Source organism: Varanus komodoensis, unplaced genomic scaffold (assembly GCF_004798865.1).
Source record: "Varanus komodoensis strain SLA01 unplaced genomic scaffold, ASM479886v1 scaffold22, whole genome shotgun sequence".
In the NCBI taxonomy this organism is placed as follows: Eukaryota; Metazoa; Chordata; class Lepidosauria; order Squamata; family Varanidae; genus Varanus; species Varanus komodoensis.
The window spans coordinates 19,776,600-19,798,849 of record NW_025335606.1 but is presented as its reverse complement, the minus strand read 5'-3'; the positions used below and the strand labels follow the sequence as shown (position 1 = coordinate 19,798,849).

The 22,250-nt window shown below is 43.2% G+C and overlaps 1 protein-coding gene and 1 pseudogene across 1 annotated transcript in view; both read left to right on the top strand.

The window, feature by feature from the left end:
* Positions 1-5,568, top strand: part of LOC123024083 (hepatic lectin-like) — a 22,134-nt gene extending 16,566 nt beyond the window's left edge. Inside the window, exon 6 of the mRNA XM_044431377.1 lies at positions 5,020-5,568. Coding sequence (XP_044287312.1) covers positions 5,020-5,182 — 163 coding nt within the window. The 3' untranslated portion in view covers positions 5,183-5,568. The remainder of the gene's footprint in view (positions 1-5,019) is intronic.
* Positions 5,569-11,270: 5,702 nt separating this feature from the next.
* On the top strand, positions 11,271-20,226 carry LOC123023933 (annotated as a pseudogene).
* Positions 20,227-22,250: the final 2,024 nt, after the last annotated feature.

Sequence of the window (22,250 nt, the reverse complement as noted above, 5' to 3'; positions counted from 1 at the left end):
CTAAAGCATCTCCAAAGGACCTTTTCCCCATCCTTGTGAGGTGTAACTCATCCCTTGCCAGAAGTCCATTGGCAAGAAACCGGGTGCCATGGTCAAGGAACCCGAAGCATTCCTTCTGGCACCACACCCTAAGCCAGTCATTCACCTCGGAGGCCCTCCTGTCCCTTCCTGGCCCAAATCCTCGGACAGGTAAGATCGACGAGAAGGCCACTTGGACCTTCAGCTCCCTGAGTTTCTTCCCCAAGGCCTCAAAGTCCCTGGTAATCCTGACCATACCCTGCCTGGCCACGTCGTTTGTGCCTACATGGATCACCAGGAGTGGCTGGTGACCCCCAGAGCGAACAAGATGCTCCACTCTGTCCTTCACATGCTGGATGCGTGTGCCCAGCAGGCAGCAAACCTCCCTCGTCTCCAAGTTGGGGAGGCATACCACTGCCTCAGTGCCCCTCAGCAGGGAGTCCCCAACAACAATCACTCGCCGCCGTGTCTTCCCGGTGGTGGTGGGCGGTCGTGCCCTGGCCCTCGCCTCTCCTGCAGTGGCCCCCTTGCTGCTTGTTGTCGCAGGCTGGGGGTCCTGCTGGTCCCCCAAGGCCTCATCAGCCCCAGCCTCCCCAAGTGGAGAGAACCTGTTTCCCAGTTCCAGACTGGTGCCAGGAGAAGGAGGAGGCCGTGCTGGCCTCCTCCTCCTGTGGGGGACATGCCTCCATGTCACCCTGGCTGCTCCTCCCATGGTGTCTCCCTCAACCCTCTGTCCAGAGGGGGGCTGCTCCTGGGGGGCCTGGAGAGCTCTCTTGGCCCTCAGGCACCTCCACTCCTCCTCTAGCAGGACCACCAGCTTACACTGAGGGCAAGTGTATCCCTGCCTCTCCTGGGGGAGAAGGGCAAACAGGCTGCAGCTGTTGCAGCGGACAGGAACACCCGTGACTCCTGCCAAGGGCACCTCTTGGTCTGCCATTTTGATCCCTTCCAAGATCCAACCTTGGTCCCCCGCCTTGTTTCTCCTGCAGTTCTTCTCACTTGCCCAGTTCTCCCAGACAAAAACCCACACACACACACAAGGATGAAATAAAATTTAAATTGGAAGAAAAACAAAGCACAGCACAGCACAAGCAAAAACAAACAAACAAACAATCAAACCTCTGTGTCTCAGGGAAGGGAGTCTCCTGTCAGCCCTGGCTGCAGCCAAGGGACCCAGACAAGGGACGATGCCCTTCCTCTCTGCTGCTCCTGGCCCTCTGGTCCTCTGCCCAGCTCCTACCTTGCCTTCGCCACTCCCCTGGCCACTCAGCACTCTCTCCCAGCCTGTGCTTCTGCTGCTCTGCTGCTGCGCCAAGAGATAGTTAAATCTATGCATAGTCCGGTTTCTCTAACTGATACTAAAAAGAGTTCCAAGTTTGGTAGAGATATGCATTCTCCTTCAGAGACAAGGTCAATCTGTCCCTTTCCATGCAATCCAAGATCCTTTTTAAGATCAATTCTTCAGTGCGTGGCTCTTCACTCCTCCAGTAATGAGCAAATAGAATCCTCACCACTTACATGTAAGATCTAATATATAGCTTATTTATCAAAATCATTAAGAATAATATCTAATAATAAAAAAGAGAAAAGTCTTCAGGTTTAAATTTGTGTTTACATTTCCAACATCTATTTGACATATTTGAGAACATTTTTGCTAATCTATTTAGTGATAAAAACTATAAAATATCTATGTCTATCTAACTGTAAAACATTTATATAGGTTTTCTTTATATTATTATTATTATTATTATTATTATTATTATTATTATTATTATTATTACATTTCTATGCCGCCCCTTGCCGAAACCTTGGGGCGGCTTACAACATGATAAAATACATTGAAATACAATAGTACATAATAAATTACCATTAAATATAAAAATACAAAAAATACATTGATTTACAAATATAAAATTAAAATTATCAGTATAAAATAAAAATATAGGGGGAAAAAGAGAAGGAAGAAGAAGTTGCCCTGGCCAGATCATATGTTTTAACAATTGAAATGATGTTTAAATAAAAAGGTCTTTACCTGGCGCCGAAAAACCAAGATTTCCTTAATATTTCTTTCCTACAGCTTTTGCCGTTTCTGTAACTCAATGTTATATCCAACATATTATGCCCATATTAGCATAGTTTCCTTAACTCATTCATCTTTCATTTTTATACCCAAAAGAAAGTTATACAATCCTTTAATCATTCTTTCATCTGATTTTAAAAGCATTTAATCAAATGTCGCTAATTCCTTTATAAAATCATATATTCTATAGTCTTCACATATCTCAATCGTATTTGAACTTTGTGCCACCAAGAAATGTCAATACCCTTACCACATATAAGCATGCCATCCCATTTGTAAATCATGCCCTTCAAGATATCAAATTCCCTTAGAATTATCCATTCTCCCTTGGAAATTTATGACTTCTAACATAGCTTAAGTTGACTCTAAAAACCAGGTCAAGCTGTTTATCAGTCTCTTCCTTTTCCAAAGCAGGAGCATCTGCTAGCACAATGTTTATTAAACCACTTAGGTTTTCATTTTTTGCTTCTGGTGTATTCTGAAATCTCTCCAATATAGCAACTGAATCCCATAATGACTTGTTTGTGTTAGATGTTGCATCTCTTGATCCATCTTTTCAATTTTCTTATCAGAATCATCAACCTTCTTTTTCACTTCTTGTATATTTTGTTCATTTTGTTTTATTTTAATACACGAACCTACAAGTTGATTCATTATCTTCAAGACATGACTATCCAATTTATCCAGCCTTTCCTTTTGTTCCAAAGCAAATTCTTGTATAGCAAATTCTTCAGATGCTTGCATAGATGTTCGAGATGATTGTATTGTCAAAAATGTCATTTGTATGTCTTTTTGAGATTTTCCCAAATCTACAGTTTTTAACTGATATGTTGGGCTTTGGGAAGAAGACGTAGGTGCCAAAGATGATGGGTGCATTTTTTCCCTGATGAAAGTGAAAAGTTTAATTGAAGCAATTTTTAGATTACCTTTTGTGGTACTAAATGGCCACTAAATAACAGCAAAAAATCACAAAGAGAGGAAAAAAGGAAAATAAATTATTTTTGGCAAACAATGCATCTGTTAAAGGATAAAATGACCACAGGGTGGCAGCAAAAGGTTATTTGTTGCAGAAACTGGAATGATCAAATCACCATATCGAAAGAGATACAAAAACGAAACAGAAAGAGAACTTTTTCTACCAATTAATATACAATAAGTTCAAATTTAATTCTTCACCCTTCTGGAGATTAAACATAAAAAAATACCTTCTCTTCCAAGTCTCAAGTTTCCCCAGTTTCACTTAATCTCCCCTAGATTTGTCCCCGCTTGAACTCCACAGGGAGAAGTTTCCTCCCTCCATCAAGAGGGCCTTTCTTTTGTTATTCAGATTGATAGTTATTTCACAGGTTCTTTCACGGGCAGTATTTTGAAAGATTTGAATGCTCACCCAGCAGATCCGATGCCCACTTTTAAGCTTCTTTTTTTTTTTTTTCCTTTGCTACTTATCCGGTGCCAGCAGCTTGTGGTGGGGGAGGGTGCACACCTCTCTCTCCATTCACTGAGAATTTCCCAGAATATCTCCCTGTGGGTATGCTTGGGCTTCTAATCCCTGCCCCGACAGGGATTGGATGGGCCTCCCAGGGCCCTCTCTAGAATGGATTTTGATGTTGTAGGAAATGAAATCCCAGTAGTGATGATACGGAGGCAAAGTACCAAGCAGTAATAGTTTAATACGTTCTTGTAAGAGTGGGCGCCCACCACACAGACAGCGCACCATTTACACACAAGACATGGCTTTTATTCCCTTTTCCCAGCTCGCAGACCCTACCTCTTTTCTCCCATTGGCTGGGTTACTAAGAAGTCACAATCTTCTCCATCCGCCTACATCATACTACTCCTCGATAGGTTCCCCCCTCCCGCTCATACATCCCATGTTCATGCTAATGAGCCCATTACCTATGAGAGGTGTGTCAGTTACTGTTCATGAACCTATTAAGCGTGCACACTACCTTCTAAAAGTTCAACAGGTCGGCTTCACCCTGAAGCCTCTCTCTTGATGCCCACTTATTTCCTAAATCTTGTGGGAGGATGAGATAGGACGAACAGGCCTTCCTCCAGGCTCATTACGGCCAGTTGTAAAAGGCAATCAATTTCCTGCTCTCTTCCATTGAAAGTGACAATTTACCACTGCCCCCCAATTTCACCCCCCTAGTGTTCTTCAGGACTTTGAAGTAAGAAGCACTATTACTTTTATTACAACTATCTACATGGTTCTATCCTCAGGCCCTTTGGCTTTAAGGGACTTCAATGATCCTACCCTAGCCCTGTATTTCACCCTTTCTTTGGTTTTGACCTTACCACTTAGTAACAGTAATTTTTCATTTCTCACAATGTGAAGTACAGGATCCCCGTTCTCCACAGCTGTCTCGCCGTGACGTCAACCGGAAGTCATTTTTACTTCTGTTTTTCAAATGTCAAATGTAGAGGTTATAGACTGGAAAGGCAGGGAAAGCTCTTTGGGTAGAGCTCAGATCTCAGTTCTATGCTGAAACCAGAAGCAGATACAGCAGATCCAATATAATTGTTCAATGTAAACCACTCAGGATACAACCTGTCTTGGAGGAGTACAAGTGGGGCAGGGAAAAGAGCCTTGGTCTTCTTCTCATCCTGCAAAGGGGCTTGATGCCCTGCAGGCTTCAGAGGAGGAGAGGAGGAGGCTGAAGAAGCATCGCCAGGATACATTGTCTGCTGGGGATGCCTCTCCCTGGAATGCCCCCTAAGCCTTTTCTTTAAGGTTGCTTTTGCACTGGCAGCAAAGAGAAGGGTGCTCCAAGCTTGGCTCCAACCTCAGAGATGGAAATCTGAAAAATCCTATGGCTGCCTAGGCATTGTCTGGGGGACATAGGATTGCATGGTTCAAGATTTTATTATAAGTGGAATTGATTGAAAACACTTAAATTGCATATTATGTTTAACCCCAGGTACTGGAAGCAAGGGGAGCCCAATGATGATGCCCATGGAGAGGACTGCGCACATCTCTGGGGCAATGGGGAATGGAATGACGTCTACTGCACTTACCAGTGCTACTATATCTGTGAAAAGCCCTTGCCGGGCGCAAGGTCAGAGCATCAGTGGCGCACCTGAGCATCTTCCCAACATCCCCAAGGCAGAAAGGAAGTGACAGCCTAACTGCCCAAAAGCACAGGCCTTACCCTGATGTGCACACACAGGAAGAACTGTGAGCATGTCAAAGAGACCTTCCAAGTGTCACTTTTAAACTTGCAAAGTCATACTGGAGAAGCCTCTTAGTCTTTCTTTCCTTTTAAAAATGATTCACTCAGCATCATCCCATAAATTGTGACTGATTTTCAACATCGTGTCCATTTAGAAACTCCTGGCATTTGAATGATTTTACAGAACCTGCAACTCAAGCAAGTGGATGTGATTTTGCAAATTTCCAGGGCAAACAAACTGTTCTTTTGTACTCCTTGAAGTTTGGCTTGACATGTAGATTGAAATAAACAAGCAAACAAATGAACAAGCCTCAGGTTTTCTTTTAATATTTCTCAATTGCACGTTTTAAGGAATCAAACTGATCTGGAGGAAGGGGGGAAAGACACTAAGTAATGTGCATTGTGGTGCACATATTTGAACTCCCTGTGCTCACAGAGCTGTTAACAACGAAGAAATTGAAACTGAACCATGTTGCATAGCTTGGCTCAGTCATCAATTTAACAGCAGACTGCAGCAGAGAAATTCGAAGATGTCTGAGACTGAGAAGGGCAGCAATGAAGGAACTAGAAAAGATCATCAAGTATGAGAACACTTTACTGGAGACCCATACTACCATATGCCTGATCACTGTGTATGGGTGTGAAAGCCGGACACTGACAAGAAGGAAATTAATATATTCAAAACATGATGCTGCAGAAGAGCTTTATGAATACCCCTGCAGAGGGAAAGATGAAGTGGTTCCTAGATCCAGTCAAGGCAGAACTTTCCCTGGGAACAAAAAATTACAATACTGAGATGGTCATACCTTGGGCACATCATGAGAAGGCCAGACTCACTGGAGAAGACAATCATGCTAGGGACAGCCAAAGACAGAAGAAGAAAAAGATGGCCAAGTATTTGATTGATTGGCTCCATAGGACACAGCCTTGAGTTTGCAAGAGCTGAGCAGGGCTGTCATGGACAGGACAATTTGGAGGGCTTTCATTTATAGGGTCACCATAAGTTGGAGATGACTTGACAGCACACAACAGCAACAATAATGCTCACAGAAAATTGCTGGATAGGAGCTTTTGAGTCTTCTGTTCACTCACATGTGCACACATATATGCACACACACACAAAATCTACTCCAATGCCAAAATTGAAATGTTGCTTGAAATCTGATTTATTTGCTTATTATCAGTTTTACAACTGTCCTTCTCACCACTTTGTTGCACTATGCTTACATTTAGATGAAATATAGTGTGTGTGTGTGTGTGTGCGCGCACACACACACACACACACTTTCAATTTTGTGTTTCCAGAGCTACAGATATTTATCTATTAATTTTAAAGATTTTTTCTCCCCTCTTCAACAAGTTCCCTAGTGGGATACAAAAATTCAAATTGCAATAAAAAAACAAGAACTGGTTGCAAAGGACTGGTTCTTGAACAGCTCAAGGTTATGGAGTGCACAAAGGAAAAATGTAATTTCTAAAGCAGAGATTAAGAACTTCTAGCAGCACAGTGGTTATTGGACTACAGCTCTCATCAGCCCCATAGGTGTAACCAATGATCAGGGATTATGGGAGTTGCTGTACAACAGCATGCAGCGGGCTGCAGGTCCACCATGCCCTCTCTGAATAGACAATAATACTGGCAATGATTTCATTTCACTTTTATATCTTGCCTCTTTCCCTAGCATGTGCAGCTCTGTGAGGGAGGACAGGCTGAGATTGAGTGCTGAGATCCAATCAGACTGAGATTGAGTGACTGGCCCAAACTCACCCAGAGAGCTTCATGGCTGAGTGGGGACTAGAACCCAAATCTTCCAGGATCCCACATTAGCAGTCTAAGCACTACACCACAGTGGTTCTCACAAAACTGATCCTTGTAAAAGCCAGTTTTATTTTCAGGGTGGAGAAAACAAAACCAAAAATTCATACTTCCTGCACGTATTTCTCATTCTTTCCTGCCTGTGCTTCAATAAAGACAAAAGAGGAAACATCAGTTACTCGGGTTTCCCTCTATACTCTTCTGAAGATAAATGGGGATATCTGAGCTGCCTCATGTGGTGAACCTCTGAACTGCAGGCATCAGCTTCTCAGAGAAATATCCTTGGGTCCTGGACTAACTCTGACTACCTGAGCCAGGCCTTAATATCTCCTTGATAGGAAGGAGTATAAAGAGGCCTTCCTGTGGTACCTGAGCCTTGCTTCAGTAACAAGGCATCCTGAGTCCTTGAATGTCTCTGTATTCTATGGTTATTTGTTGGTCCGGACTGTAAAATATAGGAAGCTGCCTCATCCCAATTCGGATCATGGGTCCATCTAGCCCATTGCTGGCAACAGATACTGCCAGGCATGGCTCTCCAGAGTTTCGGGCAAGAGTTTATCCAGCCATGCCAAAGGTGTTAAGGACTGAACTTCAGAGCTTCTGTATGCTAAGCGGCACTGAGGTACGCACCCCCCAGAGTGACTTCCAGCTTGTTCCTGGATCTGCCTCCTGGTTTGTTCTCTAGTTCTGATATTTGCGGTAGACCAGCCTCCTGGATAGTCCCAGGGCCCCTGACTCTCCCATGCCCTGCTTTGTCCCACCCAGCACACAGTGCTTCTACATGAGGCTTTAAAGCTACAACTCTGCTGAGGTGTCTGCTCCTGGAGTCCTTGCAGAATGAAAATCAGCTCCTTAACACCTGTTTCCTGAGGTCAGGGTATGTATGTGTCTTTCTCAGCTATTCTCTTCATTCCATTACATCCCCACAAGGGGGCAGTGCAGCATAGAAGAATTGTGAAAATGTGCATGCTTCTCCTTGTGCCATTTCTATACAATACCACATTTTCCTCAATCAGAAGAGGCTATAATGATTGCAGAATATGGGAGAAGCCCTGGAGGAGGAGGATGTTGTGTGAAGCACTGCGAGCTACTGTGAGTGAGGAGTCCTGAGAACAAGATAAATGCCTTACATAGAAAAGTGGACAGTGTGCTACATCATATACTGCAGAAAAGACTGCTCTGATCTTCCCATTATTACTATTGTTATCCTTATAGCCATCTAAGCTCACAGTCATCGCCCCACATCACCTTTGAGATTAGGTACACTGAGCAACCTTGGGATGAGAGCTTGCAGACTTCTCCCCAGAGGGGTGTTTCAAGTGAATGGGATTAGCTGCTAACTGACCCAAGTCTCTTTTGCTGGGATGAGTGCAGGGGAAGATCAGTGGATGGAGGGAAGGGTGCTTAAATTCACTTGTGCCCACCAGCAATCACCTGCAGATGCTACCTGCATGTGCACCCAAAGTGGGGCTGGTTGGAGGTGCAATGAGAACAGGGCCCCCTTTAAGCCTGCCCCCTGCCTTGCAACATGTTTTCCCTTGTGCCAAAGTATAGCATGAGAAAATGTAAAGGCAAACCTCATTTTAAAAACCCAGAATTGTGAGGTGTGACCTTCTCACATCACTGCTGAATCTACCATATTCAACTACCTCCTTAAAATCTGTACATCAGGAGTTTTAAAGAATGGAGCAATCCATGCAATGTGCTGAATCAGCTGAAAACAAGCAATGCTAGCGAGTTCTACGAAAGCTTGGAAACAGTTCAGAACTTCACGATTTTTCCTTCTAAAGCATCATCAGCACTTGTAGAAGTAGCCCCAAACCCCGTTTAGAGGAAGCAATGGTGCAGCATGATTCTTCCTTGGATGTTCTCCTTCAAAGCTTGCATAATATACATATATATATATATAAAGTAACAGAGTCAGCACTTAAGCCAAATGGCTCATTTCCAAAGAATTATTGATGTGACAATTGTGCAGAGGAAGCAAACACAATAATCATAAGCAACCTGGAGGACACGGTGATCCGTCCTTGGATTATAGGATCAAATGCAGTGTGAAGCTTGGCATGGAGTTTGTTCTGGGTAGTTGATTTTACACTCCCAAATATCTGAATAGTGGGGAAGTGGGAGGCAGAGGAAGACCATGGCATTTAGAGAAGGACAGTATCTGGCCACAGTCCAGATGGGAATCACTTCCCATCCACCCCTTGCATATTTATTCAGTATGGGATGAAAGTTCACACATGCCCTCCAAAATGTGGGAAATCAAATGTATGAGACACATTTCCAAAACACTCATGTCTCTTCATTCTTATTTTCATTTTGTCAAACTGTATCAAGAATAATTGATAAAAAGAATTTCTGCCAGTAACTGTGTCCTGTTCCCACCTTCTAAAGAGGAAATCTGTTCAAAGGTTAAAGCATCCAATTACACAAAGTTTCCTTCACCTACAGGTAAGCGGAAGGGCACCCTGCCCACCCTGCCTTACATAGCCTACCTGTTGTGACAGGGAGAACCCAGAGAAATGCTGTGCTGATCCTTTCATAAGCCAGAATCCAAATACAATAACAATTCAGATAGGCTCACCACCACCAGAATACTAGCTTTTGCAGGATGTATGTGAAAATACAGTGTAAACCCCGAGAAAACCAAAAATTATGCAAGCCTATCACTTGTTGCGAGATTGGAGCTTCCCTCCCCACCCACCACCCACCCCCAATGCTAGTGCTGGAGCCCCAGTTCAAATCAAGACTGCAGCAGAAAGGCAAAGTATTAAAGCTCCCAAGCCAGGACCAGTTCCAAAGCAAGTTCTCTCTCACATATACAAGCAATTTGTTGTTTGAAAGCCATCCATGCCATTTGCAAATTTTCAATTGTTATCAGAAATTTGGGAACTGATCAACACTGCTTACTGGGTTCAGTCTGGGATCTAAAAAGAAGAAAATACAAAAAGGGGGAAGTGACATTGTAGTAGGTTCGTGAGGGCAATGGAAAAATAAAACAAGGGTTACATTAAATTTCCCATCATGCTTTACATCAGTCCTTTGAACCACAGTGATCTCTGGGGATGATGGAAGCTGCAGTAAGACACATCTGGAGGTTACTCAGTTGCCATGTAGATGTCCACTGTTAGCATCCCATGGGCACACTAGCACCCCAATTGGACCTGCCAGGCTCTATGATTCTGCTTTTCAGTTCAGTCCACTGCAAAATTTGGGAATTAAAAAAACAGTTTGTTTGAAACTTGGTGCACATTTCTCCTAATACATGCACTTTCCCTAGAATACACAGTATCCCAAGCAATTTTCTAATGTAATGCATTTTAAATGTTATATTTATATGTGTACTTGCATTTGCATTTTTGATGAGACAACTGCAACATGTAGAGAAGTGCACATTTGGAAGAATAGCTGAACCTCAGTTCATTTATTGATTTGAAATGGCAAACACATTTCTCCCACTTCCCTAACACACACACACCCCTCTTCCTTATTTCCAGAGCCCTACCAGCATCCTACATCCACAAAAGGTTCTCATTAACCTCCCAGAGATCTTTGGCTATTGGGAAAGTATCAACAGAACAAAATTAATAATCAACTCATCAGCTGGGAAGCGAATAACTCAGTTGCAGAGAACATGCTTTGGAGGCATCAGATCCTGGGTTCACATCATCTTTCTTTCCTTCAAGGATCTCAGTGAGCAGGCCTGGGAGAAATGCCTACCTGGAAGCTTGAAAGGTTTCTGCCTCTTAAATTAGATAGTATCGAATTAAATGGTCCTATATATCAGCTTCATATTCACCAGGATGTCAGGAAGGTTAGGGTTGTTAGAGATTAGTCTAACAGGGGTCAATCCATTTGCTCATTCTCAGAGATCATATGGAAAGGAAGAGATGATGGGCAGACAGATTTACAGCAAAAGCAGATGCTGTAGATTAAGAGAGCCATAATGCTGTGGCATATACAGTTCTGAGAAAACTTGTTTCTTCAGAGAATCCTTACTAAAGGGAAATTAACCACTGAGGAGTGAAACTGATTGGGTGGGGACTTGGCTTGATTTCTCTATGTCATTCTAAGAATCAGCAGGACAATTGGAGCTTGCGTGCTATTTTTCCTTTAGTTCCTCAATTTGCTGGACAACTTATAAACCCACCCAGAGGAGAGAGTAGGACACAAGAGGACAATGGGTCTAGTTGGTACTTACAAGCGGCAGCACAACTCAGATGAAGCATCCCTGGCAGAGACCAGAGCAGCCGTGGCACCAAAAGCAATAGGTAATCAGTACCAGCTACAGAGAAGATGTGTGTGTGTGTGTGTGTTTTTTTTCTTCTTTTGTTCCAGGTTTTTCTGAACTGATAAGCAAATATAGGTCTCTCTCTCTACACACACACACACACACAAGGTGTGACACAAAAATAACCAGATTAGTAATAATAATATTTATTGATGAATTACAGCATTCTGAACATTGTCACCTTCTATATACTCCCCCTCCCGATCTCTACACCGCTCCATGCATATTTTCCATTGATTGAAACAGTGCTGGAAGTCTTTTGCATGAGGTTCTTCAACAGGCTTGCCATTCTAGTCTTCACTTCATCCATTGACACAAAGCATATTCCCTTCAGGTCACTTTTGATTTTTGGGAACAAGGAAAAATCACAGAAAGCTCAATCGGGTGAATAAGGAGGATGATTGAGGACAGAAATGTTTTCTCTACTCAAAAACTGCTTTGCAGAAAAACCATTGTGCACAGGAATACGATGTTGATTCGCTGTTCAATTTTTTCCCCCCAACATTATCGTGGCAACATGTGTAGTGGGTGTAGTTCGAATACTGACTGGGCTATTCATAAGATATACCTAGCTGGTTGGCTGTTTGAGAGGGCATGTAGGAGGAGATATAGTTCTATGATGCATATCTAGCCGACCCCCAGATGATTTTCCAGGAAAGCCCTAAGCGCAATCCAGTTATTTCTGTGTCTCACCTCGTATATTCATAACAATGGATATATATGAAGTCTATATATAGGGAACTACAACATTTCCCTATATAAGCATAAACTACAAGAAAAGCATACCAGATATCCAGGTAAGTATCCATTTGAAGGTGGTATTCATATGCCACCCATTCAACTCCTGAAAGCACAGCTAGGTCCATAGGCCACTATATTATAGGAGGTAAACAATTATCTTTCCAGGGTTGTAATATGAGTCTTTTAGCTGTCAAACAGATTGGGAGAAGCCACTTACACTGACATTAATTTCATTAGTTAATGCTCATTAATTTCCATGAAACAGGTAAATAATTTAAAAGAGAGTATACTCCAGCAAAAGACTGTTCCAGCACAACATTTATCTATATAATGACCTCCTTCACAAAAGAAGCAACTGCAGGGCATTGCCAAAACATACGTTTAAGGGAGGTAATAGCTGCATTACAAATGAGACAATCCATTTTTAAAGAGATCTTGAAGCAAACCTTTTTTTGGATAAGGCATAGCCTAAGACCCAGAAAGTTGTGCCTGGTGCCGACACTTTTTTCATTTTGGCGCTAGGCCAAAACCTTTTTATTTTCCCATTATTTTAAATGTTAGTAGTGTTTTAAGATTGATTTTATATTTTATTATCTGGATGCTGTATATTATTTATTTATATAAATGTATTACCACCCTGAGACATTGTGAAGGGTGGAATATAAAAGCATAATAATCATCAGCAGCAGCAGCATAAATGCAGCAGGTATATATGTCAAGGCAGTAATCCACCACTTAGGTAAAAGGGGACGATCTGATTTTTATTTCATTCCTGCTTATCATAAACTCTACAGATTATATTGATTAATATTTAGAGACATGGATCATGGGACTCTTTGCTTGACCAGTCTCAGTATGTGCTTCCAATAGCAATTATATCTAATGCTTTAAAAGTGGCTGGGTCAATCCTACCAAGACAAATGTAACATTTGTAGAATAGTGTAGGGGTGACCAAGACAAATGTAACATTTGTAGAATAGTGTAGGGGTGCTGTATTCACTGACTTCCTTTCAGGCTTGGCCCTGTCTTTCAAAGTGAACTGAGCCAAGAGGGTATCCACGAACACTTGTAGAATGAGGATTGCACTACTGGCAATTTTCTTCCACATCAGAGGTAGCAGCACCAAAGCTACTGTAGGTGGTGTGGAAGAGGGATGCTGCTTGTGGCACTCAATTCCTGCTGGAAGCCTACAGACGCTGGGCACACTGTCCAGGATCTCAGGGCCATGGCAAATGGGACTGGAGTCCAGGAGCTGAGCCCATGTTTCTTGGCCCCCATACGGATTCCTCCACATCCCTACTTTTATGTGACCCTCTGGCTTAGGAAATTTCTGCACAACCACTTTTTCTGTGATGTCTTCAGGCATCGCAAAAGCACCAGTTGATATTCTAGGAGCACTAGAAGCTGGACCATTGCTAAAATGAACATATAGGAGCTTTTCTCCTTGACTGGGAAGGGGGCTGATTTCACTGGGGGGAAGTTCTAGATGGGGTATGTTGAAAAAGCCACAACAGAGTCAAATGAGTTTGGATTTAATTTATTAATTTAATATTTTAATCTAATTTTTATTAATAATTTAATAAATGAATACAATTTCTAACAATCTGACCCACAGAGCCTAAAGTGGACTGTGTTGGGGCTGGTTGCAAGTTTTACAGATGCCTCAGTTTTACAGACCTGTGGACCAGTTTTTCAGCAGTAGAGCAGGATTTGTTTTACCTAATTTGCACTTGTATACATCAATTTTCATTAATGAACATGCATTTGTGCAAGTCTGAATTAGCACTAATGCCAAAACAGCAGCAACAACAAAAGATCAGATTCTACCAATATGCAGAACCTTTTTTCTTTAAAAGGTACCTAATGATCCATGAAGCTGGGAGTGTATGTCTTCCATAAGCACAGGATGCTCACCTTGTATTTGGGATGAATATTGCAGCCAAACTGCATTGTACTTCTGAGCCAGGAAATGTGGATCTAGGAAATGCCACTTCTGTGCCCCACTGACAGTGGTTTGTGAAGGGCAGCTAGAAGAAAGGACCATGGGCAAATACTGGACTTTTCAGTCTCTATGGCTCAGTTGTCTGCAGGACTGCATCATATTTCCAAACTAGCATAGAAAAATTCCCAGCTGTACATGCTATTATATGAGAGCCAAGGGTGGTGTAGTGGTTAAGAATGCAGGACTGGGACTCAGGTGATCTGGGTTCTAGTCCCCGGTCAGCCGTGGAGCCAATGGAGTGGCTTTGGACCAGTCACAGACAATCAGCCCAACCTACCTCATAGGGCTGTTGTTGCAGGGATGAGATTGAAAGCAGCAGGAGGAAATTCTGTAAGCTGCTCTGTTCTTTAAAAAAGAAAAAAAGTGAGATATATATGCAATAATAAATAAACAATCTGTGCATGCTCTCTGCATTGTAGTAGGCAGATCATCTTGCTGTGTTCATTGGCATTCAGTGCAGAATTCTACATTCCCTCTTCCTTCCTTCCTTCCTTCCTTCCTTCCTTCCTTCCTTCCTTTCTTTCTAAGACAGGTACATACTACCCCTGTGGAAAGAGAAATCCTCTTTGCTGGTTTATCTGCTGCTTGCAGTCTCTTACCTCCTGATTTTAATATTGTTTGGAATTACGCTATCCATGGGTAATTATATGCTTTCTGGTCTGAAAGACAATTATATTACCTTGGGTCAAGGCAAAATGAGGGAGGGAATGCTTTCTACTCACATTCTCAAAAATCTCGGGAGTTTCGATGCCTAGCAACTGAGCCAGGACCCAGGAGCCCTCTCTGGCCATCCCAGGATCCCAGTTGCTCCATCTGGAATTTCCCATGTGGCCACACCCCTTTCCCTGGGTTCCCTCCTTTATCCTGCCCCCTGATCATTTGTTGGCTTCCTGGCTTTTATCCCCCATTCTAAAATATAGACATGCTTCTTCTAAGGCTGAGCCACCTGCACTAGGAGCCCTAAGCTGAAATTTGGTTCCCTTTCACCTTTTACCTGGGCAGCCCCACACCTCACTGGGGCGCAGACTTGAATAGCTTCTGAAAAAAGAGCTGTGGTCCTCAAGCTGGACCTAATTCTACACCCCTGGACTAGGGAATGGTTTCAGCATCATGTGGTACTACTGGGGGATACTGAATGCTGACTGCATGGAAAAACTAACAGACCTGGCTCCAAGCTGCCCAGAGATGGGGTTGTTGGGGAGATAGAAACAATGAACAACAAGAAGAAGCCTTCTTTGAACTTATTTGTGGCCTTTTGTCATGTGTAAGCCTCTGAGATGGTGTGTGGTTGTCTCCCTTCTTCCAATTTTAGGAGGAAGGCTTCCCTCTGAAGTGACCAAATGCATAATCAGCTTCAAAGAAGCAAGGAATGTAAGTGTCTCTTCAAAATGTACCTGTGCATTTCTATCCATTTCTGCGAGCAATAAATCAGTACTAAATTTGGTGGATTTCTCTAGTGGTCATTCTCTGGAACAGAGGTGGTCCAGACTGGCTCTTTACAAGGCAAGTATATCCCCACAGAACTTTACTGTTAACAAAGAAGAAATTGAAACGGAGAAAGATTTTGCATACCTTGGCTCAGTCATCAATTCAAATGGAGAGTGTAGCCAAGAAATGGAAGAAGGCTGAGACTTGGAAGGGTAGCAATGAAGGAACTAGAAAATATCATCAAGAGTAAGGTTGTTTTACTGGGGACCAAGGCCAATGTCATCCACACTAGTCCTGATCACTGTGTATGTGTCTTTGAAAGCTGGATTGAAGAAAGCTGACAGGAAGAAAAAGGATGCATTGAAACACGGTGTTGGTGCCAGAGTTTTCCCTAGAAGCAACTGTCATACATTGGCCACATCATGAAATGGCAAAGCTCACAGGAAAAGAGAATCATGCTGGGGAAAGTCAAAAGCAGAAGAAGAAAAGAAAGGCCAACAATGAGATGGATGGATTCCATAAAAGACTACAGTCTTGAGTTTGGAACAGCTAAGCAGGGCTGTCATCCACAGGGTTGCCATACATCAGAGATGACTTGATGGCACATAGCAACACGTGCCCATGCCTGGCTTTAGAAAGCAACCCTTTCCTATCCAAAACAGTATCTGCTAGGCAGGTTTGAACCACAGCACTCTGTTCTCTTTGGCTCAGCTGAGTTTGCAGCATATAGAATCAAGCTGTGCCATGTGCAGAGCACTGTGCTTCTGCAGATACACCAGAATAATGGTTGACAGCTCAGCAAGAAGTTCTCTGCAGCTGATCAAGAGCAGGGGAGCAGAGTCAGACTCCAGCTAGAGAAGATCTAAGTCCCTATCCTGAGGATCAACTGAGAAATGAATGCCAGCAATGAACCCACCTAATCAGGAGCAAGAGCCAATTTCTTCCACTCAGAGTGTGATTCAGCAAAGTTGGGGCACATGTGACTTTTCTGATGTCCATTCGCTCAGCCTGTTAACTACATTATACTTGATGCTGTATTTGGTATCATTGATGGTAAGTGCAAATCTTCAGTTAGACTGAAGATAACTAACTGCACATAGTAACACGTACCTTTTCATTCCTCCCACTCCATTTCTGAGAACTAGATACATCTCCACTAATGACCTCTTCACCATACAAGACAATGAACATTCCCATTTTGCTTTTCCACAGCAGGCCAAACATACCTCTTGAGTGATCTGAGCATGAGTGTGTGACCAGGAACCTTATTTAGAAGAGCTCCCAAGAGACTTTCACTCACAAATGTAGCCAACCTCTAGTAGAGTGTCAAAGACCTCCTTTTCTATGAAGGAGACACTAGGATTTTCATAACAAGCCTTCCTTCCTTTCTTCCTTCCTAGTCTACCCATGTGGTTCCAGAAGCAGGGAATGGGAATACTATGATGGCGGGTGCTACTACTTTGGCATCCAGAAGGTGAATTGGCATGCAGCTCAATCCCATTGTGAAGAACAGAACTCAAAACTGGTTGTCATTCATGATGAGCCCAAACAGGTAAAGAGACTGGAAGGAATCATGACTCTCTCTCTCTCTCTCTCTCTCTCTCTCTCTCTCTCTCTCTCTGTGTGTGTGTGTGTGTGTGTGTGTGTGTGTGTGTTGAGAGGTATGGCAGGGGACAGGGGGAGCTCTTAAGTAAATATTATTCATAAATATGTGGATAAATGTATGTGTTGTCTTTGATCCTAAATAGAATTAAGAACAAGAGAAGATCTTAAAAAGAGAGCACCTGAGCAAAGCTACTATAATGTTACGTGAACAAAATTGCTTTAACAGCTTGCTTAGCACTAAACAAAGAATGGGGATCTAATTTCCAGTAGAAGACACAAAGGCCAATGTAAAAACCCTCCCCTTCACCCTCAGCTCTCCTGACATACAGAACGTATGGAAGGGCATTGCAAGCAAAGAGTGGATCATCCCCCTATCAGCCTATTCCCCCACAAATAATATTGGGAAGGATATTTAAATGCTTAACCAATACACATAAATGGGATTGTGGCCAGAATTAGCCTTTCAGAGCTCACCCACTGTAAGACTGTTGAGTAAGACTGTTCTCGCTCCCCAAATCAGTCATTCTCTTTCCATACTGGGCAATAAGGAAAGGAGCCCTTTTTGGTAAGGCTTACACCCAGCTACTCTGCAGAGGCTCTTTAAAATCCTCTGGGATTTGACTTTGCATCTGAAGAAGAGGGGAAATTGTGGCCAAGGCAGATGCAACCGCAAGGCCACTGCAATGGGAGGTAGTGCAGAAGGCTACAGCTAGTTCGACTGGCAGTGCCAAAACTAGGAATGCTGAGCCAGGGCAGAGACTAGAAGAAGGATCCGCCCTATGTGCTCTCCCACCACCTGAGATCTGAGGCAGAGGTCCTGCTTCTGGAGCCCTCCTTGAAAGAGATAAGGAGGGTGGCTACCCAGAGGAGGGCATTCTCTGCTGTGGCACCCTGATTGTGGAACACGCTCCCCAGAGAGGTTTGCCTGCTGCCAAAGTTATATTCTTTTTGGCATCAGGTGAAAACCCTTTTATTTTCCCACTATTTTAATTGCTAATTATCTTCCTCTGTGGTTTTATATTTATTGGATGCTGTGCAACTTTTATATTTTTTTCTTATTTTACTGCTGTTATTGTTAACCGCCTGAGACATCAGTGATGGGACAATATGCAAAAGTTTTAAATAAATAAATAAATAAATAAATAAATAAATAAATAAATAAATAAAGGGTCCAAGCCTTAGAGGTTCCTGAGAGAGACATCAAATAAGGATAGGAGAGCAACACAGAGTGGGACGGTGGTGGTTGGCTGACCAAAGGACTCCTTGGGGAAAGGATCTCCCTTGAAGGCAGGGCTTTGCTAGCAAGCCTTATCTCAACAGAAGAGCTGTAACAATTTCCCAGTGGTTTGGCTTCAGCTTTCTCTCTGCCTGGATTGGGTAACTGGTTTTCTCCAATGCAAAATGAACTGACTGCTTTATGGCTGTTACTTGTAACACGCCACTGCATAGCTTGATGCACAAATGCTCCCTTGTATGTATTTTATATACAGAAAGCCCAGTGCTTAGAATTACAACACTGGGAGGTGAGCTGCTTCGTGACACTTTTTTATGCTAGAGCATGAAAAAAGGCGAAAAATGGAAGGGTCCTGGGAAGGGGCATGCTAATTGGGTACTGAAGCGCTATGGGCTACATGGCCCAGAGGAACCCATGCCTGCTACAGGCAACAGCACTGAGCAATGCTGGCAGCACCTACATGGTTAGGATGCCTCTGTTTTTCCCCTGGGGGGCAATTACTTCTCCAGCTACACTTTCCTTGTATGGAGCACCAGTAGCAGCACGTAACAGTTAGTGTGCCTGATGTTCCAGCCCCCTGACTAATTTGGTAGTGACCCTGCAGATCTGGCGATCCTGGTTCACTGTCACATGCACCTCCTCACAAGAGGGAAACAAGATTAGAGCAGCAGCTCAGGTCGGGGGAGCTTTCTCAGAGACAGAGAACCCTCTGGAGACTCTGCTGTGAGGAGCTGAGTGAAATGTGGAGCAATTCCCCTTCTCTGGTAGAAGCTGATCCAGGGGTGTGGGGTGGAGCACATGAGCCAAGAGGCACACTAAAGCTGCCCCTTCCATTCATTCTGGCCAAGAACTTGTGTATGGTTTTGGTGTGTGTTTATAACAGCAAGGTCACCCCATCTGCTGTTCTCCCCTCTTTTCTGGCCTGCAGAATTTCATCCAGTCACAAACCAGAGATGAGCGCTACTGGATCGGACTCAGTGATGTGAACGTTGAAGGGGAGTGGAAATGGATTGATGGTACTGATTACAGAACCAGCTACAAGTAAGGGTACCTATCGAGGCAAAGGCAGGCATCTGCCATCCATCTGTAGGTGCTTGACAAACGTTCAGGCTGCCATTCAGGAGAGGCAGCAAAACTACTCCCCATTTGAAACAGATTAAGCCTCCCAATTTAATCTGAAATCAAACATGACTTTGCTAGCAAGCCAGAAACATCCAGTGTTCTTTGTGGGGGGAGGGGGGCATGTGCAGTGTGTGGGGGGGCAGTGAGAAGTATGTGGGGCTGCCATGAAGCCATAATCATCCTTCCTCTTCTTTTCTTTAATGGTGGAGCATTTCCATATGAACTGCATTCGTTCTTTATGCCAGGAAGTTCTGCCCCATTTCAAAGCTTGAGATGCCTCCCCTGAAGCTTTGTTCTGGGCAGTAGGAGCTTTAAGCCAAAATATGCTGGTATTTCAGATCCTGTCCCCTTTTTGGTCTTGGGCTCCACCCACCCTCCATGGGGACCCATCCTCTGAGACCTTCTCCAAAATGGAATGGGGTCCCCAGGCAGGAAGAGATTCAATCCTCCCCCAACAGGGGACTGGCTGGCTGTGCTTGAGGGACGAAAGTAATGTGGTTGGAAGGTCTTAGGGGTGGGGGGTGATCCCTTGTTCAGCATTCCTGGGCATGACTTGATTGCCCTTCTCATTTAGGAAATGGAGGAGTGGCGAACCCAATGTCCACGGTGATCACGGAGAAGACTGTGCCCAGATCCACATTGCAGGGGAATGGAATGATGTACAGTGCAACTACAAAAGTTTCTATATTTGTGAGAAACCTTTACCTTCCTGAAAATGCATCAATGGAAGACAAAGAAAAGAACTTCTGTGTACCAACAAATTAGGACAGAAGCACAAAGACTGGCCCTCTCTCCAGAGGACACACACTTCTTCGAACTGGCTGCTTTGCAATGGAAGAACTCTCTGCACAGTTGGAATAATGCTATAGTTAAAAACCAAACCAAACCAAACCCCTGATCTTAAACTCTGCTTGTTAGCAATGTACAGAAAAAGAACACTGCCCCTAAGTAAACATTTGTAATAAACCCACTCTGGGCTGGGTAGCCCTGAGGCTGACTTCACCTAACCACCTTTTTGCATTGGTGAAATCCAGATAAATTCACTTTTCCAGGACTCTCTATCACATGAATTGACAGTTCTTAATCCTCTCTCTCTCTCTCTCTCTCTCTCTCTCTCTCTCTCCCCACACACACACCCCCTCTCTGTGTGTGTGTGTGTGTGTGTGTCTTCCTGAAAGCTCAAGTCTGTCTGGCACCTTTACCTTCTAAACTAGAAGTGTTTAGTCTGGGATGTGTGGGAAACTCAACCTCAGTTGTAGGGAAAATGAACTCTGCAGTAGCTCAGATACATTTCCATCTATTGCTACTCAATATATTGCTAAGTCCAGCCAGGACTAGGAAAACACCTTGGAAGCAGAGGTGAGCCCTGGCGCAAATCAAGCCCTTCAAGCCAGACTTGCAAATGCTTTCATGTGCATCCAGATGCCTAGGCATCACGACTTGGTGAAGAACTGGGGTGCAGACCCATGAGACATGAGGCTGCAGAAATTAACTTATTCCAATGTATGTGTGCAAATTTAGTTCCTTCTTGGATGTTTTCATTCAAAAATATTTTTGAAATTAGATGGAATCAGAACTTTGCACCAATTATTTGTTTCCAAAGCAAAGTAAAGAGGAAGCAAACATAAGAATCATGAACTCTCTCTCTTCACTGAGGGATGCCAATGATGTGACTCACAGAGATTTCTTGGAAAGGAAAAGATGGACCAAGGGATGAATAACAAAAGTGGTTGAGGTAGACCAACCGAGCATAATGCTGGAACATACCATTTTCTGACAGGGGGCATTTCCTTGAGATGTCAAACTTTTCTTTCATTATTTTATTCCGTGCTTCCCAATAAAGTTCTCTGGGAAGTTCACAGCCATTTTCAAAATACAAAATACAAAACATAGCCTAAAATTTAGAGGCCACAAAATGTTAGAATGTTAGGGGAAAAGTTAATATCAAAACATGTCACTATGCAACACCTTAAAAACTTTAAACAGATAAAACTATGCCAACTGAAGGAAAAACTAGCAGAGTTAAAAATAGCAGAGTTGTCCTATTCAATCCATGGGCATCTGGACAAACAGGGAACCCATTTGCAAAGATGGCTTTACAGGGCTGGATTTGAACTAGGGCTCCTTGCTTCTGACATCTATTTTTTCAACCAAGGCTCAAATTTAGAGTGTATTTAATAACGAAGATGAAAAAGTCTCTAAGCCAGTGGAGAGTGTATTCCCCACCACACTGAGTACTTAGAGAGAGTTTCCCATTATGTCCCAGACTAAACAGAGAAAGAGCTTCTAGTTCAGTGAGTAATGTTTTCAGACAGAATTTAGTAGCAATATGCAGCCAAACACACATATTTGAACTGCATTTTGCCCATCAGTATGTATGCTGATTTCACCGAACAATTATAACCCAATCCAGAGCCAGTTTACTGAAATATTTACAAAGGGAAGCAATTGTTCAGAGACAGAAACATTTTAATTTGAGAGCAGTAAAACAACATACTTCATTCCTAATGTGCCAAGAATCCTTGCATTTTAATTTTAATCCTTGCACCTGTATGTGCAACCTGAAGAAATGACTGTTCTTTGTGATTCTCCATGATTTGTGAAAGTGCATGGAGGTTCTTCTCCCTCTCTGCCAGGAAGGCAAAGGTTTTTCACACACATTGTAGTATTATGGTGCATGTCATTCCATTCCCCTGCAGAAGAGATCTCGACACAGTCTTCTGCACTGTTCTTGTCA